We start from the raw sequence: 10,114 nt of genomic DNA on the forward strand, positions 1-10,114 counted from the left end.
TTCTTTCTTTCCTTCCATTTCTACTCTCCATTCTCTCTCACGTTCCACTTTTCCCCCTATATCCAATATCCAGTTTTTCTTGTGAGCACACAGGCAGAACAAGAAACAGGGCTGCTCACCACTGATTTCTGGAGAGACACACACACACACCCCGGGTGGAAGGCAGGACCTTTTAAAGGGAAGACGCCAGATTTCAGGACAGCCTTGTGGTGGGGCTTGAGGAAAGCAGGACCACATATGCCTCATTTTCGCCTTATAATCTTGGGCTGCTGTGCGATGCTGTGAAATCTCTCCTTGGAACCTGTGTTTTGGGTCCATTATTAAATTTTAGACAGGCAAGAGGATACATCAGTTAACGGGTCAGGAGAGCCGGGATCTTAGAGGGAACAAAGGTGCAGAGCCATTCAGAGCACTGGCACTCAAGCCAAACACAAGAAGCCTGCCATTCCATCAGCCTCAGGAGGAGGGCGTGGAAAGGGGTAATTTGAAGAAGTCACAGATGGGTGTGTAGTGGGGGAGGAAGAAGACAGATAGACAAAAGTGGAAGAGGGAAAAGGAGGAAAACAGAAGAGACACTCGGCTCCGTCTGGAGGGGCGGACAGGTGTGGGGACAGCAGCATTTTCAAAGCTGCCGCACAGCTTCCTGTTTCTATCTGCCTCCTGGTTAGCGGTGGGGCCCTGGCCTTGCATCTCTTATCACCTCCTCGGGGCCAGATATACACAAGTTAGCAAGTCCATGAAGTGACCTGACTAACCTAGGCCTGACTAACGTAGTCCTGACCCTCTCCTCTCTGGGCAGTTTTCAGTGAGTAGAGCCAACAGAGATTTAAAGGTTAAACTTCTACTTCGCCCAGGATTTCTTTCTTAATCCTATCTTGAGGGGGACACGCATTCAGTCCATAACCAGCATACACCAGGATGAATTTGGGCCTACCCTGATGTACACCCAAACCAGTGCTTCAGATCCACCACTTACTAACTGGGTAAGCCTTACCTTTGCCTTGTCTGTAAAATGGGGATTGTCATAGCTCCAACTTCTGAGAGCTGACAGACAGGCTTCGATGACATTATGTTTGTAAAGGACCTATGATGATGTCTAGCACGTAACAGATGCTCCATAAACATCAGCTTATGACCTGTAACCACACTGGGATGAAGTCTGCAGGCCTCAAGATTTGTGGATCTTGGATGCCTGGGCCCGTGGAGTTCCTGTAAGAGGTCCACAACTCATTCAGGCGCCAAGCATTGTTTACAGTATGAATTAAAAGTATTTACAGTTATATATATATATATATAAAATCACATGCCACTGTTTATTCTTATAAATGTAGCTTGTTTTCATAGCGTTTATGGAGTTTACAAAACAGTTTGAGTTAAAATGGCAGCCTTACACTCACAGAAGTTGGCAAACAACTGAGAGGCACACGTAGATCCTCCTCTGAAGACAGAGGGGAAGATGATCTCCAGGCTGATGGTACATAATCCATAATCACGTACTGGGTGTTGGTTCAGCTCACAGTTACTCTTATACTTAATTATGGCTGGGAGGAGATGGTCTACCATCAAGCACTTTACAAGTGTGGGTCATCGTTGGTAGCAATTTCCCAAAGTCCAAATGACTGAGAACCAACAATTCAGTACAAGTCAAACAGTTTAGCTAATTCGACTAAATTATCTAGAAGAATCATCAGTGAGCTACAGTTTTCAAAACCTGATAGGTAATGGGTGTTTTTCACACTTTTTATAAGGCATTTGCGAGCTAACAATAAAAGCTAATGTTTTTTAAGTACTTCCTAAGTCCACGGTGCTTGTGTTTTTACTGTGCTACTTAAATCCTCACAATGACTATTGTGTAGATATCATTATTATGCACGTTTTAGATGAATAAACTGAGGCTCACAGAGGGGCAGAGCCCTGCCCAAGGCCACACAGTTAGGAAAGTAGAAGAGCCAAGACAGACTTGGGCAAGTACGCCCCAGAGCCTGCTGCTCAGACCACTCCCCTAAAGGCAAACTCGAATGCCAGCCAGGTAATCAGAGCTCTGTCTTGGAGTAAATATCCAAACTGTATCTCAGAAGACTCTGGTCCTGTCCCAAGATTCTCCTTTGAGGTGACCAACTAGGGCCCCTCTGGTTTTCTCAGCACAATAGGCAGATCTGCTTGGCATATAGTAGATGCTCAGTAAATATTTGCTGAACGACTGAATAAATAATGGGGTGTAATTTGTTCTTCAGACACTGAACTCTGCTGCCCAACCTTATCACAAACTTGATTCCGACAATAATATAAATGGGGGTTAATAGTACCTATTTCCCAGAGGATACTTACTACAATTAAATGACACAGCACATTAAAATACTTTGCTCTAGGGTGAAACATAGGCACACTCAGTAAACAGTAGTCGTTTTGTTTTGTTTTTTTATGGAAAATTAGTGTATTTGAATCATCTCAGAGAGTAGAGAAAGTTTCACACTAGGAGATTTCGGCTTTTAGCACCTTTGAAAAGAAACATTCAAAGTTAAGACAAGTGGCAGGACAGGCTCCTGACTACCTTCAGTGATGATTCCTCTGACTTAGGGTGTGCAGGTCACAAAACAGTGTGGTTATTTGTTTTTTTTCTCTACATTTTGAAAGCGTCACAAAAACACACTTAGAGTGAGACAGGTGATCACTGACTAGATGGCTGGTGGTTAGAAGATGGAAGAGAAATGTTGGGACAAAAGGAGAAAGATCACAGGCTGGACGAGGCGGTCAAATAGAAAGCCCGAAGGCGCTGACAATACAGTACATGGTCTTGTTCTCCCATCGCACCGTGCAGCTCCCATCAGTAGAGCTCTCCCAGAAGCAGGAACTTGCTGTGTGCAATCCTGCTCCATTCTTCTGCATGATTACACAGGTCACAATGTATTTAAATGGTTTCCCCAGCTTGGTGAGTTGGCTTAAGCTTTGCTCCACTACGTTTGTGGTCCACTGATTCACTTTGCTGTGCTGATAGGCGTTGCCACCGATGGCACTTTCTATGAAGTGAGCAACATTTCCTTTTACAATGTTGCTCATTTCATCAACAACAAAAGCAGTCTCCTCGGTAGCCTGGTAGTCTTCCATCTTTCCTTTGGCGCCTTGCCTCTGCCTCCCTCTGTTATTATTCTCATCAACAGGAAGGATGAAGGATAAGAGGGCTTGCTGTGCAATGCTGTGAAATCTCTCCTTGTAGTCTGGTTGTGTTTTGGTTCCATTATTAAATTTTAGACAAGAGGATACATCAATTAACAGGGAGGCAGGAGATAGCCATTGTTTACACCTCGAACCACCCAGCATTTGAAACTTTGTCTTTTCCCTGCAGCCAGCAAGTTAAATGAGAAGTAGATGGGTAGGACTTCCCTGGTGGCACAGTGGTTAAGAATCCGCCTGCCAATGCAGGGGACACAGGTTCAATTCCCTGGTCCTGGAAGATCCCATATGCCTCAGAGCAACTAAGCCCTTGTGCCACAACTACTGAGCCCACGTGCTGCAACTACTGAAGCCCGTGCACCTAGAGCCCATGCTCCACAACAAGAGAAGCCACCACAATGAGATGCCTGCGCACCGCAATGAAGAGTAGCCCCTGCTTGCCACAACTAGAGAAAGCCCACGTGCAGCAACGAAGACCCAACGCAGCCAAAAAATAAATAAATAAATCTTTTTTTTTAAAAAAAAGAAGCAGATGGGTAAGAACAGGTGGGCAAAACATGATGATTCCTTTGAGGGAGAGTTGCCTGTAGGATGAAGGCATCACAGAGAAAGCCTGGAGTGTGGAGGAAGAAGGGGAATCAAGGCCCACCAGGCATGCTCAGAAATCCTTACCCATGGGGATGACGTATGCTAAACTCCCCTGCTCGCGGTCGGCCCAGATGTGGCTCAGAATAGGGTGAAGATTCACACCCTTCTCTTGGAAAAAACACATAGTGTCATAGTCTGCTCAGGCTGCTGTAACAGAACATCACAAACTGGGCACTTATCCAACAGACATTTATTTCTCATGCTTCTGGAGGCAGGAAGTCCAAGATCCAGGTGCCAGCAGATTCGGTTCCTGGTGAAGACTGTCTTCTTGGCTCATAGATAGTGCCTACTCTGTCCTCACTTGGTGGAAAGAGACAGTGATGCCTTTCTTCCTTTAATTTTAGTTACCTCCTATAGACCCTGTCTCCAGATATAGTCACGCTGGGGGTTAGGGCTTCAACATGAGTTCTGCGGGGACACAGTTCAGTCCATAGCACACAGCCAGACCCATAAACACCACCAGTCCCTGGAACGGCAAAAGATTCCCCTCAGACCACCACCAACACCTGCTCAAACACCCACAAGGGCCGGGGGGGAAGGCAAGACTGGGCTTTTGACACAGACATGCATTTGTGCACCAAACATTCTGGAATATTCTTGTTTTCCGCAAAGACATGGGCTCTCTCCCATTTTTCTTAAAACACGTGTCCCTCTTGCTCTTTCTTCTCTATTACCATGTGTGAGAGTGATGTGAATGTGGGGAATTTCTCTCTACAAGAGACACAACAGTGCCGTCGTGACAGGTGGAGCAGGTGCAAGGCCTCAGTGTCAAGGCCATGGGAAGCAGTGGGGTATGCAGGCCCCACACTGCCTGCCAATCTGATCACTCCCCAGAAGCCAGATATCTGGATGTTTAAGTGAAAATTCCCAGTTTTGAATGTAGACTCAAACTGGGTTTAAATCTTGTGTGACATAAACCAAACCCACCAAGACGTTTCTGGGCTGTGTCTGGCACAAACAAGGATGTACAGGCAGACCTCATTTCATTGCACTTCACTTTATTGAGCTTTGCAGATATTGCATTTTTTACACATTGAAGGTTTGTGGCCACCCTGCATTGTCAGATGATGGTTAGCATATTTTAGCAATAAAGTTTTTGTTTTGTGGTACATGGGCCTCTCACTGCTGTGGCCTCTCCCGTTGTGGAGCACAGGCTCTGGGCGCGCAGGCTCAGCGGCCATGGCTCACGGGCCCAGCCGCTTCACGGCATGTGGGATCTTCCCGGACTGGGGCACGAACCCGTGTCCCCTGCATCGGCAGGCGGACTCTCAACCACTGCGCCACCAGGGAAGCCCCAAAGGCTTTCTTAAAAGGGGAGGATGCCAGAGCTAAGAGAAGAGAAATAGAGGTAAAATGTCCAGCTTCCTCCAATAAATCTGCTGTGGGCTGAAGCCAACCACACAGAGGAGAGCCAGCCTGTGAGAGACAGAGACAGACACACAGAGAGAGGCACAGCTGAGGGATGGGCTTCTTTCACCACTTTTAAAGAAAAGAATTATTCATGGCACTTGTTAGGGACCACTGAGGTTACTGAGTCCAAGTTTGTACTGCCTGTTGAACAACAGGCCAATAAATCAAGAGACGAGTTGTTGGGGCAAGGAACAGCGACTTTGTTCAGAAAGCTGGCAGACTGAGAAGATGGTGGACTCGGGTCCCAAAGAACCATCTTGCCTGAGTTAGAATTCAGACTTCTTTTTATATTAAAAGGAGAGGGAGTAAAGTCAAATTTTCCTGGTTCTGGCTAGCCTCCGGAGGGGATGTGTTAATTTCTTTCAGTCATTCACAGGTGGGTCTGGTGAGGAATGTTTCCTGTGAGCTAAACAAAGGTATTTTAGCTTAATGCTAATTACCTGGGAGGCAGGGTTCCTAGAGATGGGCCATTATGGATAATTTAAGCTTATAGGCGTCATCCCTTTAGTGATTAACCTGTAATAGAATACAAAGGTTCTTGACTGTTATACTGCAGTGGGATTTTGCAGTGGAGACAGATCAGGTTCAACTCTGAATACAACAAGGAAAGATGGGAACTTATAGCCAGGGTGCAGGGCTCAGGGGAGGCATTGGAAAATTAACAAAAGGAAGCATCAGGGTAAGAGGGGTTTCTTGCTTTAGGAAGGCCAGGGTGATCAGACATCAATCACCTGGGGAATGCGGGAGGATAAGGAACCCAATTGGGGTGGGGGCAGGTGGTTCTGGCTAAACTGGCTACAAGTGAACAATGCAGAGATGCACATGGAAGCCCAAAAGTCAGGGCCTAGTTGAGAAGAGAGTTCAAAGGAGCCTGAATAGAGTCTGGTCGAGAAAAGAATCTGCCACCACTTCCAGGGTAACCCGGCTCCCTATCCCTGACAGAGAAGAGTGCTCTGGAGAAGCAGGACGTGGCTTTTGGGGGTTCCAAAGGCAGAAGTTGTCCACAGTAAGACTGCAAAAGAGAGGTCAAGTGCCTTTGCCTACCCTCTGCTTGGGAGATAAAGGCCTCCCATGTCAAGGCCTAGTACTCCCTCCTCAAAATCCCGACAACTTCTAACCCCAGCTCCTTGTCCTGCCTTCTTCTTCCTGATAAATAATGGCCATCAATTTCTGATCACCAGACAATACGCATTCGCACTCCGTTTGTTCTTAATTTAGTAAGGCCAGAGGTACTGTATCTTTACAGGTTAAAAAAAAACAACCCTGAATCTCTTGAGAGTTTTAGGTATTGAACCCACGGGGGATCATATGGCTAGGAAGTGACAGCAATGGGACTGGAACACAATTTTTTAAAAAAATAAATTTATTTATTTTTGGTTGCTTTGGGTCTTTGAGGCTGCGGGCGGGCTTTCTCCAGTTACGGCGAGCAGGGGCTACTCTTCGGTGCAGTGTGTGGGCTTCTCATTGCAATGGCTTCTCTTACTGCGGAGCTCGGGCTCCAGGCACTCGGGCTTCAGTAGTTGTAGCTCGCGGGCTCCAGAACGCAGGCTCAGTAGTTGTGCCGCACGGGGTTAATCGCTCTGCGACACGTGGGATCTTCCCGGACCAGGGATCAAACCCGTGTCCCCTGCAATGGCAGGCGGATTCTTAACCACTGAGCCATCAGAGAAGTCGCTGGAACACAAATTCTTGATTCCAAAACTACAGCTCCTAAGTCCCGAGTTAATCCACTCTAGCCAGTAATAATATCGCAGACATCCTAAGGCCTGACTCAGTCGGCTACACTTGACTCTCTCCCTGTCCTTTTGGTTGGACTCGCTCTGTAGCGCGCCCGGTGACGCCACAGCGAAAAGAGACCGGGAAGGGGAGGCAGCCCATATTCGAGTCCCGCCTCTGCCCCAAAGACTGCGGCCGCACGCAACTCACCTCCCTTCCCGGAGTTTCAACCTCCGCGCCCGGGAAGGAGCCCCAGCGCACCGAACTCAGCGCACAACCAAGGACAACGTCTGCCGCGCAGCAACAGAGACCAAGAACCGCGGTCCCGCACGTCTTTCCCAAAGCCTCGCGTGAGGACTGTGCCCGCCGGAAGCGGAAGTCGCGGGCGCCGGAATCGGGGAGCGGCCGGACTACTTTTCCAGCGTGTTGCGCGCCGCGCCTGACTGGCAGATACCCAGGGGACCCCTTGGGCGGGGCGGGGTCACGTTGCCTTGAGGGTCTCTCTTGTAGGTGGCCTTCCGAGGGGCTGGGGAGAAGCCTCTGGCCGCGACTTTGTCCTTGCCGAGGCCACGGGCCAGTCCCTTGCGTGCTCTTAGCCTCAGTTTCCACATGTGTGAATGGGAGACGTTAAGTCGTTCAAAATCCTTTCATCCGTTCATACATATATTTTTAAAAGCCACATATGAGCGATCACATCTGCCAGCTCTGCTAGGTGCTGGGGTTTCGGCGGCGGTGGTGAACAAGTGCTTTCTTTCATGGAACTTACATTCTCCAAAGAGAGGCATACAGCGGACAAATAATTGCACAAATAATTGTTTAGTCACCTCTTTGGTGAATGCTGCCAAACGGATAGAGAAGAGAGGACCTCTCTTAGGATGGATGTGACAGTTGAGCAGAGGAAGGGAGGTATCTTAGAGTTAGCCTGAGGAATGGGGGAAGAGGGGTCCACACAGAAGGAACCGCAGGTGTGAAGGTCCTGAGGCCCAAGAGATCGGGGTGCATTTGCGGGACAGAAAGGAGACCATTGTGGCCCCGGTGCAGGGGGCCAAGCTTGGGAGATGAGGCTGGAGAGGTGAGACCAAGCAGGAGGGCCTGGGCGGCTCCTGTGAGGATTGAGGGTTATATCCTAAGAGCAAGGGGAAACCAATAGAGTTTGGGGTTTTAAGCAGGATAGTGTCCTGACAGGAGAGGAAGCTTTGTGGAGCACAGATCTAGAGAGGAGCAGTGAGAGCAGCTGGAAGCTCCTGGGGCCCGAAGTTGAGGTAATACTAGTGATGGTGGTAGTCATAGAAGCAGGGATCTGACCCAGATTCCTAAAGCAGAAGCCACAGGGCCCTGGGGCTGATTGGGTTGCGGTGAAGGAGGGAGAACGTAAGAATAACAGTTTAGTAAAACGAGGATAGTAACACCTGGGATAGGCGCTGTTGTGATTTAAATAGGCAATAGAATGCCTGACACATAATAAAGGCTTAATATATGCTAATTTTGTAAATAATAAAGACTTCCTCTCTGTTCAGAGCAGTGTTCTTTGTAATGATAAAACCTAAAAACAATTTCAGTGTCGATCAACAGAATGATGGAGGGATAAATCTCACAGAGATTGTTTTTTAATATTTATTTGTGTGTGCTGGGTCTTAGTTGAGGCACACGGGATCTTTGTTGCCGCATGCAAGATCTTCGTTGCAGCATGTGGGATCTTTAGTGTAGGCGTGCGGGCTTTTAGTTGCGGCATGCGGGATCTAGTTCCCTGACCAGGGATTGAACCTGGGTCCCCTGAATTGGGAACATAGAGTCTTAACCACTGGACTATCAGTGAAGTCCCTTAATGTGCTTTTCCCCCTCCTATTTATTTATTTACTTTTGGCTGCATTAATTCTTCGTTGCTGCGTGCGGGCTTTCTCTAGTTGCGACGACTGGGGGCTACTCTTCGTTGAGGTGCGCGGGCTTCTCATTGTGGTGGCTTCTCTTGCTGTGGAGCATGGGCTCTAGGCGCACGGGCTTCAGTAGTTGTGGCACACGGGCTTAGTTGCTCCGCGGCATGTGGGATCTTCCCGGACCAGGGCTGGAACCCAGGTCCCCTGCACTGGCAGGTGGATTCTTCAGCACTGCGCCACCAGGGAAGCCCCTAATGTGCATTTTTAACAGCAGCAGCAGCAACAACAACAAAATAGCCATTACTGGGAATTTGCATTCTTGAAATATTGAAACCTAGCAAATATTCTCATAAATAATTTTAAATAACTGCAGTACTGATTTTTAAGCAGGCATTATTAGTTGTATACTGTTCCTATTTTAATTTTTTAAAATTTCACCATCTAAGATTTTTATACTTGCAGTATAACATGGCTACGGTAACGTGCACAAATCTGAAGGGTATGGCTCAAAGAATCTTACAAAGCTGTACACCTGTGTAACCTCGCCCAGATCAAAATATAGGTCATTTTCAATTCTTTGAAGGCTCCCTCATGCCCCTCCCCAGCGGCACTCCCAGCCCTTGCCCAAAAGCACAAATCTTATTTCCATCACCTTCAATTGATTTTTCCTGTTCTTGAACTCTGTAAAAGGGCATCCACAGGGTGCATTCTCTTTGCTTGCTGGCTTCTTTCACTCTCCATTAGGTCTGTGAAACTCACCCATGCTGTTGTGTTTATCAGTAGTAGGTTCATTTTGATTGCCCAGGAGTGGTCCTTTGTGTGACTCTGCCATAGCTTATCCACTCTCCTGCCTGTAAGGCCAACTGGCCCGAGGCAGGGGAACACAATCAGATTCACAGGTTGCATCAGAACGAAATTCTCCGGACCACCCAGTTCCAGAAACTGCCCTGGCGACATTCCGGACCACCCAGTTCCAGAAACTGACCTGGGGACTTTGAACCCAGCCCAGCCTTCCCGCCTTTCGAGGGGCGGGACCAACGGTCCCCCAGGATACCCGAAGAGACCACCAAATAAGGACTACCCTGCGCCCTCCCGGATTCACCACACCCCTTTCCCTTCTTCCCCTATAAAGTCTTGCCCAACCCTCGCCCGGGTGCGACTTCTCTGGCCCCTTTCTCTCGGACCAGTGAACCTCGCCCGGGAGCGCTCCCTAATAAAGCTCACTTGAAGCTTTCCTCTGTTTCGCGGTGCCGTTTGTTAAGGTCCGACCTTACACTGCCACCCAACATTTGCAG

At 48.2% G+C, this 10,114-nt stretch overlaps 1 protein-coding gene across 1 annotated transcript; it reads right to left on the reverse strand.

Moving 5' to 3' along the window:
• Window positions 1-2,751: 2,751 nt before the first annotated feature.
• LOC116740777 (dynein light chain Tctex-type 1-like) lies at window positions 2,752-3,105 on the reverse strand. The gene has a single exon (XM_032606689.1). The coding sequence runs from the start codon at window positions 3,103-3,105 to the stop codon at window positions 2,752-2,754; it is 354 nt and encodes a 117-aa protein (XP_032462580.1).
• Window positions 3,106-10,114: the final 7,009 nt, after the last annotated feature.

The sequence above is a fragment of the Phocoena sinus genome, chromosome 15, assembly GCF_008692025.1.
Source record: "Phocoena sinus isolate mPhoSin1 chromosome 15, mPhoSin1.pri, whole genome shotgun sequence".
NCBI classification, from domain to species: Eukaryota; Metazoa; Chordata; class Mammalia; order Artiodactyla; family Phocoenidae; genus Phocoena; species Phocoena sinus.